The sequence below is a fragment of the Sitophilus oryzae genome, unplaced genomic scaffold (assembly GCF_002938485.1).
Source record: "Sitophilus oryzae breed Bouriz unplaced genomic scaffold, Soryzae_2.0 scaffold_494_pilon_pilon, whole genome shotgun sequence".
In the NCBI taxonomy this organism is placed as follows: Eukaryota; Metazoa; Arthropoda; class Insecta; order Coleoptera; family Curculionidae; genus Sitophilus; species Sitophilus oryzae.
Window position 1 is genome coordinate 932258 of NW_022147078.1, and position 20499 is coordinate 952756.

General features: G+C 30.1%; 1 protein-coding gene and 1 long non-coding RNA gene across 2 annotated transcripts in view; one reads left to right on the top strand and one right to left on the bottom strand.

The window, feature by feature from the left end:
• Positions 1-4169: 4169 nt before the first annotated feature.
• The window catches only part of LOC115886696 (tip elongation aberrant protein 1-like), a 29886-nt gene continuing 13556 nt past the window's right edge, over positions 4170-20499 (bottom strand). Inside the window, exons 7-10 of the mRNA XM_030905958.1 lie at positions 17044-17283; positions 9482-9780; positions 8379-8618; positions 4170-4823 (exon numbers count right to left, since the gene is read on the bottom strand). Coding sequence (XP_030761818.1) covers positions 4359-4823; positions 8379-8618; positions 9482-9780; positions 17044-17283 — 1244 coding nt within the window. The 3' untranslated portion in view covers positions 4170-4358. The remainder of the gene's footprint in view (positions 4824-8378; positions 8619-9481; positions 9781-17043; positions 17284-20499) is intronic.
• On the top strand, positions 12626-13014 carry LOC115886697. The gene is made up of 3 exons (XR_004050932.1): positions 12626-12652; positions 12714-12794; positions 12980-13014. It is a non-coding gene; the product is annotated as an uncharacterized LOC115886697 (long non-coding RNA).

A 20499-nucleotide genomic window follows, 5' to 3' on the forward strand; every position in this document is an offset into this window, starting at 1 on the left:
GAATTTTTTATATTATTACTTTTATGAAAACATCAGTTAGTTACTTTTTATAAAAAGGTCTGCTTTCTCAGAAAATAGGTAGTGTTAAAATATTCAAAGGGTGTTCAAAATCATCGGAAAAAGAAATAATCAGAAATATATGACAGAAAATAGCAATATAAACTAAAGATTCAATTGCAAACACTTACCTACCATAGTTTAGAATTTACTGAACTTTTGATAAATATATACTATTATGGACAGTATAGGAAGTTACTGTGTCTTAGTAAAAGCCTTGGTAAATGCTCTTGGAATTATAAACTACATTGACTTAGGTTAAAAAATATTGAATATTTTTTCTATGTTTTGCAGCATTACACAAATGGGAATAAATTTAAACTATAATAGGTGAGGATAAATAAAAAATATAATATGTGTTTCAAGATTTTATATAGAAAAAAAAAACTAAATACCCTTTTGGGGGTTCGTAAGTAAAACTTACGCCTAGCTTAGTTTTCTTTACTCTTTATCTTTACATAGGGCATTGTGTTTGTGGTAAAGACGTCATTCTTTTTTTTTGCATAGTTCTTCAATAAAATATTGGATATTCTGAACAAGATGGATTTAATAATAAATTCTGACGTATGTGAGGGGCAATTGTGACCTAAAAAAAGACTTACATCCAGGCCATTTAAATTTTCAAATGTCAATGTTGTCAATATCTTTCTGTGATCTTTTTGATGTAAAAAGCTTGATTCTTATTCCAATATTTAACTTATAGTGAGGTAAGTGTAAGCAGTAGCCATAACTACATCCTCACTAGGGTAACAGAGGCTTTGGCCTTTGGCCTTTTTGAGGCATATTTAATGCACTTCTTACCCGAGAACTACTAGTAGGAGTGAAATTATCTCTTTTAATAGCCGTCAACCATTTGGAACAGAGCATGTAAAAGGCATGCTACCAATAAAATGTTAATACCTACCCTTTAATACCTATCTTTTGATTATTGTAAGTAACCATTATAAAGTACTATGCAGACTGGCGGCGAAGGCTTTTTACTCATTTAGGTGTAATATCTTGATAAATACTTCTAGTTCTTACCTTAAAATAATTAATAATAGAGGAGTACGACAAGCACAAAAGTTTGAAGTTCCCTATGTGAAATGTCTGGTTTGGATTTTTATTACACTGTTATTTTATCACAATTTTCTGATCACACCATGCACTGAACACTAAGAACTAAACAAACGTGTTGCAGAAGCACAACAAACTAGAGATAATTAATTATTTCTGGTATGCCATCAGAACGAGAAACCACTACCGGCTTTTCAGATTAAAGGTAAACAATTTAATAATGCGCTGCCTTCGCCGCCATATTTGCCTTGCCCATATCATTTTGATTGGCCTTGAGTTGAGGTGGTGCTGGTCAAATCAAATCGCAATGTTGCCAGTTGTTGGCTGGCGCACGGGCACGGTTCTGCAATGCGATTGGGCGTATTTTTCACACGTCATCAATTGGCACTTTAAAATTATTTCAAATTAAAGCAATTTTGAGGGCCTATAAAAAAATTATTCAATGTCATGGAACTATTTTTTTTGGATAAATATATTGAAAATAGTCTTCTATTTCAGATTTTGTCCTTGAATTGGGTATTTTATTTTTTGTGAAAGAGCCCATTCCTGTAGAAAATGCCATTAATTTTTGAAAAAGTGCGATACATCATTGGTTTTGGAACCGTAAAAGCTCTTAAAATCCATAATAAAAAATTTAGGGCCGCATTTAAAAAAAAAGAAATTTGATGAGAGCGGCTCAAACACAAAATGTGACCTGGTACCTCGAATTTGGGACACCTATATATATATATATATATATATATATATATATATATATATATATATATATATATATATATATATATATATATATATATATATATATATATTTTAACTAATTCCACGTTTAATAGATTTTTTACATTTCTCCATGATCATAGAGATCTTAAGTTAAGATCTCAAAAAAAAATCAGATCATAAATATACCATAGATCTTAATCAATCTAAAGAAATCTGTACTATTCTATATCTAGAAAAGTATAAACTATCTAGAACTGCATAGTCTTTTATTTATTTTTAGGGGTTGTTTATTTTATATTTTTATTTCTTTTAATACTGAAAACACTAAGATTTGCTTACGTATAGAACACTTTTGTTAACCCTTAACATACCAAAAAAATACCGTATGATCGGAAAAAAATGGCGTCCAGTTGGCTTGGAAATTGAACATCGAAGACATGCCCCCAATATAATTTTACATATAAAATTTTCATTTCATAGCCATCGCTGACGCCGTTTTTTTTATGAAAAATCAATATATAGGCATACTAAAATCCCTTCTTTGAAGCTATATGATAACATAAAAACTATTTACAGCTAAAGACAACAAATATACAGGGAGTAGATGAATCACTGCCAAAAAAAATACGACAGCTGATTTTTTTTAGAGAAAAAAAAGTTCTTCTGTACAAAATCCTCCTATTCAGCATTTTCAAAATAATATTTTCACTAAAAAAGAGCTAAAGTGGTAGTAATCTGCTAGATTTTTTTTATTTCAAAAATAATTTGGAAATAAAAAAATATATTAAATGAAATAGATGTTTCTACACCCTGTAATAATTAGTCTACCTAGAAACGTCATTTATAGGAAATCATTAGAAACAAAAAAAATAAACATATAACAACTAATGAAAATTATTATCGGTATAATTTTTTTATCATTTATAGATATTATTAATTTTGGATGTAATTTTAGAGAATTCTTGGATTTTTATAGTAGTTAAACTCTAGAATATTCTAAAAAACCTTATTAAGCATCTAATGAGCAAATAATGCTTTATAATATTGGTCTAGTTCGCTAATGTAATATGTTGGCACAAATTTTGAACTAGAATCTTACAACAAGATGTCAAATTTTTTAGAAATACTAGATATACTATTAGATATCATATTATATACAGAGTCTTCATAAAAAGGCTGTAATAAATCGTAAAGGTATTTAATTATTTAAATAAGGGTCAAATTATATGTCACTTCATTAAATGCCACTGTATTTTCCACTATTTCAAAAAAATAACATTCTTTTTAAATCCATATAAAATTTAATTCAAGTAATTCTAAATTGATTTTTTTATGTTTTAAAAATTCTTTTTTTTGGAAGTACTCAAAAAAAATAACTACTGAGCTATGCAATTATGTACAGATGGTTTATAAACACTCCGTATATGCGTGCTATTGTTCCAAAATAATTCGTTGATCTTTTTAATATAAGCATGGATTACAGTTGAGGGTTGGAACCTTTGGTGTTACACAGCAAAATAAAAACACTAAATCACCACAATACACCAAAACACTTTTACTTTTACACTGGACGCGCGTTTCGCTAACCATGTTAGCATCATCAGCAGATGATTATAAACTAAAGTACAATCTACAAGTTGAGCGTTTATATACACGCCCAGTGGGCACCGAGTGGGCGTGGCAAAATCTAGCCAACCGAGTCAGAGCCAACTGAGCGTAACAGTTAGATTTCCGCCACTAGAGTAGTAGGAAAAAAGAACTTGAAGGAATTGGACCGTTGTCTCTGTTCATACTATCTTTACATTTATTAATTCTGATGCTTTCATATGCATCTAATTGCCTGTAATTTGAGGCTTGTTTAATTAATTTTAAATTATTAAGATCTATACAATGTTCTTTGTCAACAATATGTTCGGCAACGCAAGATTTATCCGGTCTACCATATCTTATTTGAGCTAAATGTTCTTTAAATCTAGTGGCGGAAATCTAACTGTTACGCTCAGTTGGCTCTGACTCGGTTGGCTAGATTTTGCCACGCCCACTCGGTGCCCACTGGGCGAGTATATAAACGCTCAACTTGTAGATTGTACTTTAGTTTATAATCATCTGCTGATGATGCTAACATGGTTAGCGAAACGCGCGTCCAGTGTAAAAGTAAAAGTGTATTGTGGTGATTTAGTGTTTTTATTTTGATAAGCATGGATGGAATACCAAAATTAAAAAAGTAAAGTATATTTGATACCAATTAAACTTTTAGTTACGTCATCGAGCGCGCTTTAAATTCAATTTTAATTATTTATTTATTTCACCCCTTCTCGGGGGTGAATTAAAAAAATAATCTTTCACAATTCGTTTTTAGATCTTTCAAAGTTAAGATTATATCAAAAATTCAAGGAGTTTTCTTGGGCATAGGCCTATTTTTTGAAGAGATGAATCCGCCACAGAAGTATAGACAGTTTTTTTTATTTTTAAGATTGATCAACGAATTATTTTAAAACTATAAGACTCAAAAATATTATATATTTTTAGAAGAGTTTTAGCCTCCAAATCGATATAGGTCTTTGGAAAACCGTAACATGCCCTTGCTCCTTACCACCAATAATATAAACATACAATGGAATAAAAGGATCAACATATTCAGCAGGTTCCTTCATTGAACTCTGTTTCTCCAAACTCTTTCCTCTATTCTCGGCCCTTCCAGCACTATGAGCTCTATGCCCCGACCCCTTTCTTAAGTGATTCCTGTGCAGAGGCAAGTTGGCAGGCCTGTCTGACCGACTCGACTGCCTGTAAATGACTTTGGTGTTCTTATCCAGGATGCCGTCGTAGCTGAGGAGTTCCAGAATGTCTTCCTCGTCTTTTGGACGATGTTCTGGCGTGTCTGAGGGAAAGATTTTGTTGAAGGACTTTTTTTCGTCGTTGGTGAGCATGGATTTGTTTGTAGAAGGGCCAAGGTAGTTGGGGTTGCAGAAACCAAAGGGTCCTTCTTTCTGTAAAACAAATGATAAGAAAAAATATACATTACCATACAATATAAATTATTGTCAATGATGGAATTGTTGGAGGTCTAATAAAGCTACAATTTGAAATTATTTTCAAAAGGTACAGAGTGTCCCAAACAAAAAAAAAATATCATAGTTGTATTTTTTTAAATGGAATACCCCGTATATTATTACATTTATAGTTTCTACGATTAAAATAAAGGTAAATTTTAATCTTACCGTTTTTGAAATATTTACGATTCTGTCATAATGCAGTAACAATTTTAAAGTTTCATTTCTCTAAGGATTTTTAAGTTTTTAAAACCAAATATTGAACTGAAGTTTTTCTATTTACTAAATTTTGTGTTGCAATAATAAAAATAATACTACATTATACAGGGTGTCTAAAAATGTGTTTCAAATAAACTTGCGCGCATAGAAATCGGCCCACTGTAAACTTTTCACCTTAACTGTGTCTTTTAGAATCTATTTATCAGACCAAGAAAAAAATATGAGCTGTTTCAAAGACAATTTAGCATGCTTTAATATGAGTATAAATTTATCCAAAGTACTTATCCATTGCCTGGAAACTTATATGGTGAAATTTTGATAAAATAATTTAGTATTCACTAAAAACACGGTATGTCGCTAGTGGTAGGAAAAATAATTTTTAGAGGTTACTAGTTTATTTGGTTGCCTGTGATATGCATATACAGGGTGTTTCCTAATTAATCTAAATAATAAAAATCGTTAGAAACGGCGGGCTCTTAATAAGTATATTTATTTTTTTCTCGGCAACCGTTTGATGAACAAGAAAAACTCAAAAGATCAATTTTGTTGAAAAAGGATGGCCAGTCAAGAAAAAATATATTTTCCTTAAAAAAGCAGTAGTGTACCATTTATGTTAAGCAAAATATCGATTTTTTTTTAATTTTTAACACCCTGTAGATCAGAAAGGAAGTACATTAGACCCAATGGTTATATAAAAATTGGGTAAATTGTTTTAAGAACACATGAGGAATCACACCACAATTTTTTAGACTAATTAGAAAACACCCTGTATATTGTCCACTTGACAATGATTGTTGATAAATCAAAAAATACCTTTTCTGTGAAAAAAGCCCGATTTTCACAGGAAAAATTTTGGTTTTTATCGAATTTGGGCCTGCGTCTGCAAATACCGGTATGTTTTTTAATATTCTATCTATCTAAATTTTAAATATCATAGTCAGAAATAGTTTTATTATTTATTAACTGTAAAAATGGTATACTTATAAGTTTTATCAAATATTGTGATTTACTTTCTACCTTGTAGTCAAAATTTATATTTAATAAACTGTAAAATATATATATTCTTATGTTTTATTAAAGTTAGAAGTTTTTCTATTTACTAAATTTTGTGTTGCAATAATAAAAATAATACTACATTATATTAATATATCAGTGTAACTTTAAAATAAACTTGCGTGCATGAAATCAAATATAAACATAAAAAATATTTACAGCAGAAAAGTGTCTTTTAGAATCTGGGTTAAACGTAGTCTCTACTAAGAACACGGAGGGGCGCTTGGACCCAAAATTTTACTACTAAGTTTCATATCTATCTTAATAGAAGATTATTGTCTTTTATCTATGGTACTTATCGTTTATATGCGTAGCAACGGGTAAACAAATGAAAGGCATTTGTGTTGTGATGACAATAAGAATAAAAAACTTATCAAATATTGCAATTACTACTTTACTGTTACTTTGTAATCGAAACTTGCACATTGTTCTTTCATTGTTTGATTAGTGTTTCAATTTAAGGCATACATCACGGAAAAAAGCTGCCAAAGTAATCGCTTTAATTGAAAATGGACTTACAACAGAGAGCTGTAGCTCGGCAACTACATATGACACGCGGAGCGGTTCGAAGAGTGTGTGAACGATATGAGGAGACTCGATCCTTTCGTAGGCGACCTGGAACTGGTGGAAAGAGATATACAACGGATCGTGATGACCGCTTTATTGTGCCAACAATATTAAGAAATCGGCATCTTAATGCTATTCAGGTGTAACAACAGCTCCGTGGAACACGAGGAGTGACTGTTAGTCAGAGGACTCTAAGACGAAGATTGAAGGAAAGTAACATGACCCCCAAAACACCCGCAATTGGTCCAAAACTTATCTAGTAATATTATCGTTTTTAGCAAAACGATAATATTACTAGCCCATTTGTATGCAAAAAGAAAACTATTTAAATCTTTATAAAAGAGTATACCATTAATTAAATATAACACCATTATTTCCGCCCATATACTAATTAATTACATACTTAATTGTGTTCGTTAATAAATTATTATAAATAAATGTGGATTTGAGTCAGAAATCAATATAATAATAAGTTGCAAATTAAAGTCTCTGTTGTTATAAATAAGCATTTATTAAAAAATGAAATATCATTTTTAAGGTGTTACTTTTTATCACACTGTCTAATGCCCATACAAAATTCAGTTTTTTAGTATTTGGAGCAATTATTATTAATCAATGCAAACAGTCAGTTAATGTAGTTTGAATACTGGATCATATTAATTGGTCCTCTTTAACAAATATTTGAACAGTTTTTTTTTATTTTTTAATGAAATAAACGAATTATATCGACAATATTAGTATCTGTACTCTTTAAAAATTTGGTACATCTTTAAAAATAATCTAAAATGTCAATAGTCCATGGGTATATTGATAAATAAGTTCTAAATTACAAGAAAATGCATTTTCTACGGAAACTTAAAGAGATAGGTAAAAAATGGTATAATATAATTTGATGGACAATAAAATTTTGCATCTGATTCTCCTAAAATATACAGCGTGTTCCATTTAAATTAAACAAGTTATTTCCGTTTGAAGCTAATAATTATTTAAAATAAATTTTTAGACATTCTGTATAAGGTAGTATTATTTTTATTATTGCAACCAATAACTGATCAGTAAATAAACTTCAGTAAATATTTAGTACTAAAAACTTTGATACCCATAGAGAAATGAAGCCTTAAAATTTTTACTGCAATTTCACAAAATTGAAAATATTTCAAAACCGGTAAGGTTTAAGTATAATAAATCTTAATCAAATTTACCTTTATTTTAATCGTAGAAACTAAAAATGTAATAATATACAGGGTGTTCCATTTAAAAAAATACAACTTTGATATTTTTTACTTATTTGGGACACTCTGTATCTTGTAAAATTATTTTTAAATTGTACCTCTAATAGTCCTTCATTGAACCCAAAACTTACAATTTGTAAAAGTTTCATCGTTTAGCTACAATACTCCGTGTCGTATGTGGTGAACAACCCTGTATAGAACACCCTGTATATTTTACGAGAATCAGATGTACAATTTAATTGTATGTCAATTTTATTATACCTTTTTTTACCTTATCTCTTCAAGTTTTCGTAGAAAATGCATTTTCTTATAATTTAGACCTCATTTATCAATACCCATGGAATATTGACATTTTGGGGAACACAATATATCTATACCAGAAAAATCAAGGTTATTAACTTCTCACATTCAACATACTTACCACTGTTTCTTTATTTTCTTGTGGAGTATTTGTCTTCACACTATAACTACTCGCTGAAGACAGGCGATTCACAGTTTCTATACTGTAGTAGTCTGAAGTAGAAGATGCAAGTTCTTCAGATTTTTCGATCATTTCCTGATAGAGGGGGTTGTCAGCGTAACCCAGGTGAGAACTGTAACTATCAGCACGTTTCAGAGGCTTCAAATTATCGTACTCGTCTTCAGTCTCTTCAGATTCGACCTAGGTAATATAAAAGTAATAAATATCGATACAAATCTCTCTACCCAAACTGAATTTTTGAAATAATTGAGTCTGTCGAAAAATAGTGATAAATTTTATATTGGTGAAACATCTAGACCCGTAAATGTTCGAATTAAAGAACATAAAGATTATTTAAGAAAGGGAGATTTTCACAAATCTAAGATTTGTCAGCATTCATGGAACACAGGACACTGAATAGATTTTAACAATGCACAAATTATAATGAAAACACGACAGACCTCTAAAAGAAAAATAAAAGAGGCTTTTTTGATACAATCTAATAAAAATAAATGTATTGCTTATGCATCTGTAGATGTTAGTAATGTATGGCAATCGCATCTTTGATTTTAAAGAACATAACATACGCAAAAATTAAAAACTAATTAAAAATAATCATACAGAAAGTTTGAAGCTTTTTAGTTTTACCTTATTAAGTAATTCTTATCAGGTAGTAATTGTTAATTTTGAAGTTTAACTTGATATAATGTCATTTTAACAGAACGTCAACGGTTTTTGTAGACGTATCTGTTTAAAAAAACTAAAGTGTTCTCGAAAAGTTGCATTTAGATATTTTAAATAGTTTTTTCTTTGTTCTTTGTATTTTTTGCTTCCCGACGATGGAAAGAGATAGTATACTTTCCGAAACGTTAAGCATTTTTTGTCTGTTAGAAAAATTCGTTTAACGCAGCAGTATTTACAAAAAATAACTATTTTAATTGTAGATTTTTTTACAGTGGCGAAATGCCCATAGGACTTTTTTGGAGAGATAGTCAATTGGTGTCAAAAAACTCTACACACAATAAGGCAAATTAACAAAATAACTGTATCCTGTAAATTATTACCTCAGGTGTATTTTTGACAGCCGATGCCTTAGTCTCCACGTCAGTCTCCTCATCAGTCAAATAGACCAACTTCGAAGCTTCTACTGGGGTGAGTACAGGAGTTGGCAGCGTCAGCATACTGAAGTTTGGCACTGATATCGGTTCCCTGGGGATTTTTTTGATGTTGCTGTCAAATTCCACGCGTTTCTTCCTGGACACTTCTTTGACTTGTTCTTCTTCATCTTCTTCGGTTGTTGTTGGCGAACTGTCATGGTACTTCTTCTTGATGACGTAGGCCGATTTGGATTTTACCATGGTTCCTATGTAGTTAGGGATGAAACTATAGGTATTTTGTGATTTATTACAATATAATATTTTGCTAATACTATATTGTTTTTTTTTATTAGGAGTAAAAATGATACTTTTTGCGGCAGGCTGTACACGAGGAACAAAAAGTAATTTTTACTCCGAATAGAAACGCATGCTATTTTTTTTTCAAACGCCACACATAATTTTTTAAACAATTTTAAACGTTCCAAATAAAATAAAACTATTTAAAAGTAATACTTTGTACAATGCCTTCTATTAAAAGATCAGCCTACGGGCGAGATTTATGACGTCACGCTAGTTAGATATAACGGATTAATAAATATGTTGTAAAATACATGGAAAACATAATTATTCCTCAGATTTTTGGTTTGTATTTTAAAAATGATATAGTTTAAATGAAATATACATAATATACAGTTAATAACTACAACATATATACCTATTTATAGTAATAAATACTTTGGCAAATAAACTATGAACCATACAAATGCAGCAAATGTTTTACAATGTACAAATAATGTATAGGTACATAAGATAATGGGTAAAATGTAAATATATTTTAAATTTTGGGGTTTGAAAATCGATCTAATTTAACAAAAAACATTTAATATCTACTAATAGTGATGTATTATTATTTGCATTCACAAAATTTATATTTACAAATAATACAATATTATCTAAAAAAAGGCGTCAGCGATGGCTATGAAATGAAGATCGCTGGCATTTTATATATTAAATTATTCTAAAATTTTTGATTTTCTTGGGATTTTTAGGTTCGGGAAAAACGCTGATTAAGTTTTCATTTGGGTTTCATTATTTTTATTTGGTTTAAAAAAAACGTTTCGGCTAACTATAGCCTTCATAGTGTTGTGTCATATGAGAAAAATAGAACGAATATAATCCAAAAAATTACATATACAATATAATTCACACCTCATAATGTTTACTGCAATTAATAAACTAATATAAACTTATCAAAAGATGACCACATATTTTTAAAATTATTATTCTTAACACTAAAATTATCTACATTGACTATGGAATACGCAGTAAACATTATGTGCGTGGTGTGAATATTTTTATATGCAATTTTTGGATTATATTCGACACTATTTTTTTCATATGACACAACACTGATGGAGGCTATATGTTAGCTGAACCGTTTTTTTTTAAACCAAATAAAAATAATGAAAAACAAATGAAAAATCAATCAGCGTTTTTTCCGAATCAAAATTCCAAGAAAATCAAAAAATTTAGAATATTTAGAATCAAGGTTCAAGAATATCAAATTTTCCAAGATTGTAAAATTCTAGTTAATTATTTTATGTGTACAGTTATTTAGGGAATGGCATCGATGTTCATTTCCAAGCCAACTAGACGCCGATTTTTTTCGATGATACGGTATAATTCTTACGTAAAATGTAAATAACATTAGACCAATTAAAACAAAAGAAATATGAATTTCTTAGTATTTTTAGTAACACCTTTATTCTTAAAACTTAATTTTGTATTATGCAAATATACCAATTTTATTGTTATTTTATTCATATTGTATTCAGCCATCACTTTTCGAAATATTTGATATTAATTTGGTATTATAAATAATCAATACTATTCATTAAAAATTACTGAACAAATATATGTTATGCTTAACATACATTATACAAAAATCTTTTTAAAATTTGAACTCAAAATAATAATCTTTTTCATGATCTCTAATACACATATTCTTTATTTTTCCCTAGATCATAATACCTACTTACGTGTTTGAATCTATCGAAGCTGAACCAGCAACACTTGGAGTGGAGATTCCACAATATGAATAAAATAAACATAATTGTCCAGTTTTCATTAATACCATCATGGGAGAATATTATTTTTAAATTTATTAAAGATATTTTCAATAAAATTCTCTTGATTTATAACTCGTACCCACTTTTCTTGCTCTTCCGGACACTTTAGGCTGCCTAGTATAATAACTATCCTTTCCACCAGGAACACAACAAAGATGAGGCATAGCACCAAAAAAACACACTCCACTTAAGCTTTATTGATGAATTGTTAGAGTCTTAAAAAGTCACACACAAAAATCACGATAAGTAAAAAAATCACTTGCACAACGATGTAATTTTTAAAATTTCTATTTTTTGTGCGAAACCGAGAGGACCATATATCTGGTAGTAGTTTATGTCACTTTTGCTACCAAAATAATCAGTTTTTTGCACTACAATAATAAATAATACCAAAAATCAAAGAGTTAAAACCAAAAATCAACCGACAAAATATGAAACGGAATCTAACCCAATATCTAAGTATGTACAGCTGATGAAGTAAACAAAAGTCCGCCCGTAGGCTGATCTTTTAATAGAAGGCATTGCTTTGTATGTAATTATACATATATTGAGAAACTATGGTTACGTTCGTTGAATTTGACACTTTATGTCATTTTAATAAATATGTTTAATAATATATTTTCATACTTTTATGCTTAGACCATAGGCAAACAAATAAAAAGAGACTGGCAAATTAAATCGCAAAGAGAGGGGCAACGTTCCCGTAGCGCAACTCAGAACGCAAAATTTCGTTCTATTTATGTTGATCTGCGCATTGCGTTTATTGGGTCCACTATCTCATTCTAATATAACAAGAGAGAAAGAAGCAGCCATATAAAACGTAATTTCTAAATATAAATTAGAACAATCGCCTTTCGTTTTCGTCATCATGACAAGCAAGATGACAACATCATGACAATTCGTCATGTTTGTTAATTTTTCTTTTGGTGATTTACCTTTTTCTCTAAACTATCCATTTTATTGACTTATGAATATGGATATAGGGAACAAATTCCTTTGTTCCATATAGGTATTTATATTTTGTTACTTATAATTTTAGGTTATACTATTTGTTATTTTATTTGCTGCAGGAGCCAGTATCATCTATTTTCTATATGTATTGGTGCCCCCTTTCTCTGAGAGATATGTCAAAGACACCCAGTAAAATAAACGTAAGTAGTTATATTTATCATCTTATTAAGAAAAAAGTATAAGTAGTTGTGTCAAAAATATTTCGAACCTCTCTTAACATAACAAATTAATACAATTAATTTTTTTCATTTTTTGAGTAGGTAGTTTAAGCTGGTTTATAGTAACCAGAAACTTTATTAATATACCTATTTTACTTTTGTTTTAGGATTAAAACTGGACTTGAAAATGGTTCAGGATCATGATTCTCGTAAAGTCTTCTTTGCTTGGATATTCACTTTGTTATTGCAATTAGGCAGTTTTTCGAAAATGAGATTTTAATGCCCTTTAAAAAATTGGCCGATCGTTTCCTGCAACAGTCAGTTCTTCTGCATTTAAAATTGGTAGGTGGGTGGAATAAACACTGTTATTTTTGTTATTCTATTATAAAAAGTCTATTTATTTTTATGTATAAATAAATAAGTTTACAAAACAGTACAATTTTGCTTTTTTTTATAATTTCCCTTATAATAGTAGTATTCTTTTCGTTCTGAAAGAAACTGCAAATTTTCATTAACTGATTTATTCCCTACACCACGTTCCTTTTACGTGGTATAGGGAATAAATCAGTTTAAGTGAAAATTTTCAGTTTCAGAATGAAAGAATACTACTAATAATGGCTAATTTAAATTTTCCGCCAGCCAGAATGTGCGATAATGTCTTACGATACGTTTTATACCTATCTCTTTCTTTTTCATATAAAGCACACATAATAAAGAAAGATGCAATAAAGACGTACGTCCTGCCATGGTCCTGCTAATTGGTTTCAAAATTGTTATTCTGAGTTGCGCTACGGGAACGCGGTCCCACTCTTTACCATGGGATTTGTCAGTCTCTTTTTATTTGTTTGTCTATGGCTTAGACCATAGACTTAAAATAAAATATAGACTGAGCATCTCATTCATAAATAGCTGGAACATGCGTTCAGACAATATCTTGTTATTGTTGTGTTATTGTTTTAGGTTATAACGAGTGCGACACGAGCGATAGATAGGTTGTCTCTGTCGTAACGGTCGTTCCCTGACGACTCTGCCGAGAAACACAACACTGTCTTTCGTTTCTCAAGTACACCTGAACTCTCCGTATCATAGCCGGGTATTTTTTTTATTTTAATGAAGCTATAATTAAATTAAAAATATATCGTATTTAAACTTTTTTATATTTTATTAAGATTTAGGACAGGTTTTTAAATAAAAATTTAGAAAAACGTCTTAGAGTCCAAAAGGATAAAAATAATAAAATACACGTTATAGAAGAAATTTTATAATCCAAATTACGTAATTTTTGAAATTAATAATAAATTATTAATTTTAGTCAGACATTTACAACCCCTAATATTAATCAAAACAGGATCTATTCCACAGATATAATAGAATCGGCGACAGGGAGAAAAAAAAATATGATTGTTGTAATTTTTTTTCTGGTTAAGTGATGTCTTATTATGTAAATTAGAGAAAACATAAATCTGTTCCATTAAAGCAAGGAAGATGATAGGAAGTGGATAAAATGAAAACTACATTTATTTAACTCGGTACTGTCTTTATTATACCGGGTGCGTCCCAAAAGTGGCTCATCTCCATAATTTTTTATATTTTCAAATAAAAAAACAAGATTTAGTATGTTAGTATATGACATAAATTAGGATTGATTGACGCATTCAATTGTTTTTGGTCACTTCCTGTTTCACCGGAAATGACTATAACTTTTAATTTTTAAACGGCACCCTCGGTATATTTCTACTTTATTCGATAGAAAATGACACTCTGAATTGAATGACATATCATATGTCAACTTTTGACATTTTCGCATATGGTTTAATTGTAATTGTAACACGCGGTTCATAACGACAATTTGACTCGAAATACCATGTGTGTGGTATCAATATATTCATAACATAATGCTTTTTCCAAATATGCTAATGAGTCACCCTTGTTCGTTCACCCCATTTGAAAAAATTGACATATGTATGATTAAAAATACGATTTGTACATCTTTTAACCGGCCTAGACAAGACACGAAACCCATTAGACGATCAAAACTATTTTTCCAAGGCTCCTTGATTAAAACTTAGTGTTTTTAACAACACCATGACACCCTGGATTGAAATTTAAAATACGATTTGTTTTTAAGCGAAAATGTCGAAAGTTGACATATGATATGTCATTCTATTCAGAGTGTCATTTTTTATCGAATAAAGTAGCAATATACCGAGGGTGCCTTTAAAAATCAAAAGATGTAATCATTCGGTGAAACAGGAAGAGACCAAAAACAATTGAATATGTCAATAAATCCTAATTTATGTCATATACCTACTAACATACAAATCTGTTTTTTTTTATCTGAAAAAATAAAAAAGTTATAGGGGTGAGCCACTTTTGAGACGACCCGGTATATTAAAAAATATTGTTTCATAATGTAATATCATTTTAAAATTCTTGTATGTTATTTTAGATTCTCAAGATAATTTTAGAATAAACCGGAATATATTTTTAATAAAAACATTATTAAGTATTAACAGGGTTATAATTATGATTTTGTTACAATGTAAGTAAGTAAATAATGTAATGTAAGAGAAAAAATTCAGATTTTACATTTTACTAAAATATTATCTAAATAAGCGCCTTTCTACAACAACGCCACTGACTCCTAATGGGTAAATTGAGAGTTGCCTACCGGTCGAAAGTCGTTTCAAGACTTAAATGGATTATTTAAGTCAAATTTCTTGCAAATTTGGCACTGACGAACCATATTTTATAGTTCTTGAACAGAAAAAGTCAATAAAATAAACACTTAAGGACTACAAGCTAAGAAAATGCGTTAATACAGCCGGGGACATAGCGGCAACAAAGCTTTACCGCACACGTGCCACGCGTACTACAAGGTAATAAATGAATGAATAGGCTCCCTCGCCTCTAATCGGTGTTGTCATATTGTAAAGAACTTATTCTTTTTAAACAGTATCCGACTTATAATTTAGTAGTATAAGGACTATTTAATACATCTATGGAATACTAAAACGTACTTTATTAAACTGTAGTATTAATATCTCAATATATGTGTATAATAAGAAAAAAAATATTGATAATATTAAAGACGTGACAACATAGGCTGGATGACAAAGGCTCGGTCGACTGTACCCAGAAGTAAACATGTGTACAAAAAATATTGTTTGACCGCGTTGAGATGTAAATAGCGTAGTCTATATTTTATTTTAAGTCTATGGCTTAGACCTTTGGTGCTTTACTTTTATGCCTAGTTGTTAAAATGACTTTTTTATATTGACAATCACGTCGCAAAAATTAATACTTTTGTGGCGCTTGTTTATTATTGTGTTGCAAGCGTTAATGTAGGCAGTGTTTATCAGCCTATTGTTCCATGTTAGCCATTCAGAGAGGAACATGGAAGATTATTAACTATGTGTTTTTCGAATTCCCCCATTTATTTCATATTGAATTTATTATTCTACTTGGCTGATACACACTGTGGATGTTACTGTTCAATAGCGCGCATAAAAAATACCCTGTATATTAGAAAAGCTATACAAAATTGTTTAAATAAATATTAATAATGCGAAAAGCTATTATTTTGAAGCCTATTGATAATAAATAATACATATATGTCCTTCATTTAGATAAATATGAAAGTATTATATTTATTTATTCTCATATACAAGGAAACTTAAAAAGTAAAATGATTAAATTTTCTAAAATATTTAAAATGATCTTTTTTCTCATATATTATCAAAATTCTTGAATGTATATTAATAAAAGGACATATATACAGCGTGTAACATTGAAAAATAAAAAAAAAAATAGAATGATTTAACCTTATTTTTTACCTGTTCGTATATACCTAACGAAACAGGCGAGACCTATTTTAAAATAACCTAAAATAACTGTGTTAAGTAAAAGTGTAGCAAGTAAATGTTTTTTCTTAAAAATAATATAGTTCCAAAGGCTTATACTCAAAAAACCAGTTATTTAAAAGAAATCTTTACAGCACTTTTTTTTCTTTACTTTCTTTTTGCAGTCGAACATTATTGTTCTTTTTAGAACCTCTTTTAAGTGTGTCTCAAGATTAACTACTACCTGACGATATAAAACTGGCCCTGAGTGGCATTTGAAACTAAAGACAACAAGCTAACATATATAAATGCATTAGCTTATTCTCTCACTATGATACACTATTTTATAAATTAAAATAAATATTTTTAATAAAATATATCATACTTACCCCTTGATGGCGTCATATTTTGTTCTGGCTCAGCCAGGGTTGTGTTGATTTCCTGCTGAGGACTTGAGTGCTGCCTTAGAAGGCTTTCAGTACTATCTGTAGCCCTTCCCTTGGATAATACTGTGTAGTTACACTTATTGCTAATCTTGGAAATGTTAATTTGGGATAATTTCGTTATTTCTTGGAGAAAGCTGGTCTTGGAAGATCGGGCATCGGAATATTGCTGAACTAAATTGCTACCTGGAAGAATCAGTGTTTTTTAACTATTTTTTATGTTTCAAAAAAATATTGAAATAAAATGCCACAAATATCCCTATACAGAGAAGACCAGGCTACTAGCACAAATTAACTACAACGATGCGAAAGAACACCGAATTACGCGTTCAGGTTTCTGTGACCTTCAGAAAGAGTTCATAGACAATCCGCATCAATGTATAGTTTGGGTTATTATTTGTTTGGGTGAAAATAATCTGCACCAATATATTATCGAGGCATACAAAAAGGTCCACAGACTTCGAGACATACGAAAAATCAAGTCCATTTAGCGTGTGTCGCAATTTTCACACCTTAAAAAATTAGTTTTTATAGCTATAGCAACTGCAGCGACTATGAAAAAAGCTGTGTGATTTTCATAGAAAATAAGGGCACCTGTAATTCATTTGAGAATGTTATAAATCGCTAAAAGAGGTTTCAAATCTCTTGGATTTCTATTAATATTAAATAACTTTTATTAAAAATTGAACTAAAATTGTTAGTATCATTAAAAACAATTCAAATTCAAAAATTGTATCAGTCAAATTCCCTCATTTAAGGTGAATATTAAAGTAAATATAAATACAGCTCATTCGAAGCTCTACTTATCTTTAAGAAAAATTTAAATCATTGTTGCAATTGGGCCTTAATGCCATTTCGAATGAACAATAGTATTAATAATGTACATTATAATAATAATAAATTTTATATCATAGTGTGTATTAAAACTACTAAAACACTTTTAAATTGGTATTATATTAACAACTTTTGTTTTTTAATCCAAAAAAAGTTACCAATTTTCTCAATCAAAATATTTGTGGTCCTGAAAAGGACCTTCGTTTTCCCATGTTCGTCAAGGTAGGTAATGGGTAAGCGGTAAAAAAAACAGGATAATGAAATTTAAAAAATTACAAAAATTGTTCAAAAGTGCCTCCCTCTTGCATTAAACCAAACGATCATAAAATCCCCTCCTCACATTGGATAACATATCAGGGGTGACAGTCTCAAAGGCATTAAATATTTTCTGCTCCAAGTTTTGAATTTCTTCATGGCCGTAAATTTTAGATTTTATGTACCCCCATAAAAAGAAATCATTCACCGAGAGGTCAGGTGAAATTAAACGTCAGTCTAAACAAAACTGTCATTTTTGAAAACTTGTCAAAATTTGGATACACGCTAAATGGACTTGATTTTCCTATGTCTCGAAGTCTGTGGACTTTTCTGTATAATCTCACAGTAATTTAATAGATTGCTCGTCATATTATATCAGCTCGTAGGAGATTAGGAAAAAAAAAGATATTTATAGTATAAAAAATTAATTTATTTAACAAAATTTAATTAAAGATGTGACAAAATAGTTACATTTCTATTGGTTCTATCGGACTTTTTTCGACTATATAAATCTTTATTTTTTGTAAACTTTAATGCATAAAATATTTTCAATCTAATAAATAATTTAATGATGTAATAAGAGGAAATTTCTCACATGAGTGGTCAACTTCTATAGTTTTCATTATATCAAACAGCCTCTGAATGTTTTCTTCAGTGCAAAACTCATCAAAATTTAATATAAATAATTTTTCCAGCCTGTAAATAAAATGAACACATTTTTCCACTTTCATGATCAAAGGCTTTTAAATGGGTAAATAATTTCGAGTTATCCAGAGATTCGGATTCTTTTGCAAATTTTAGACAAACATCACATTGATGTATTTGAAGACCCTCTTTAATGATGTAGTCAAACATAATTAAAGGCATTTTAAGTTGAAAACATTTCTCAGAGGCTGTTTGATATAATGAAAACTATAAAATTTGACCACCTATGTGAGAAATTTCCTCTTGTTTACATCATTAAATTATTTATTAGATTGAAAATATTTTATGTATTAAAGTTTACAAATAAAGATTTATATAGTCGAAAAAAGTCCGATAGAACCAATAGAAAGGTAACTATTTTGTCACATTTTTAATTAAATTTTGTTAAATAAATTAATTTTTTATACTATAAATATCTTTTTTTCCTTATGAATAAAAACATTTGCATCCCATTTTAAATAAGATATACGAATTACCAAAACTTAGAAATAACAGTTCAAAAGTTCAACAAAAATCCTACACGCGTTTTTAAAAAGAAACATATAACCACGCACTATGTCATTCCAGCAAGCGAATACGACACAGCATAGGTTTCCGGACTAAACGACTGGTGTATTTACACCACTCAATAGGCGTGTCGGGTTTGCCGGGCCGTTTCCGATGCAGTCGCTTTCTTTCGCATCTGTTATAGGCAATTTGTGCTACTAGTAACATAGCAAGTTGCCGGACGAATTTACGTTTACCCGATTTGCGTTCGTACTCGAGATTCACTGCCGGCTAGTCGGCTGGTCAGACAGTACGCAGTTGCAGTTGTGCTTGGACGGGTCGGTCGTGACAGACTAGGAATACGACGCGAGGAGTGCCGAGTATTTATTATTTTCATTTTAAATGTTTACCTTCAGTTAAGGTAACATTTAAAATAAAAATACTTAAATATTTATTATTTGAGTATGTTTACAAGCCAAAACTAAAAATAAATAAATTCTCTAAACCCAAAAAAAAACTAAAATATTACTCTAAATAAAAAGAAGTTATAACAAGTGTTCAAAAAGACCACCTTCTTGTGTTAGACAGAAGCCTAGGCGATCGTATAATCCCCATCTGACATATTAGGGCTAATAGTTTGGAAAGCCTCTCGTATTTTTACTTGAAGCTCATCCAGATTATTAGCCCTATTATGACCATACACTTTGGATTTTACATAACCCCACAAAAAGAAATCATTGGGAGAAAGATCTGGTGATCTAGCGAGCCACAAAATAGTTCCATATCCACTAATTAAACGGTTGGGAAAAGTATTGTTCAAATATTCTTGAACAATACGGGCATTGTGGGCAGGGCAACCATCTTGTTGAAACCAGACATTGTGGAATCTTTCTCCCAATAACTCACGAATTCTCAGGACAATCTGCTGTAACAAGTCCAAATACTTTGCAACAGTTAAATTACCCTCTATAAAAAATGGACCAATCATATGCTCCCCTACAAAACCACCCCAAACATTTAGCTTTTGAGGATATTGCATGCGTACCTCAAAATATCTGTGCAAATTTTCCCGAGACCAATATCGTACTTGTGTAGGGTTATGCCGACTCAATAAAGGAAAAC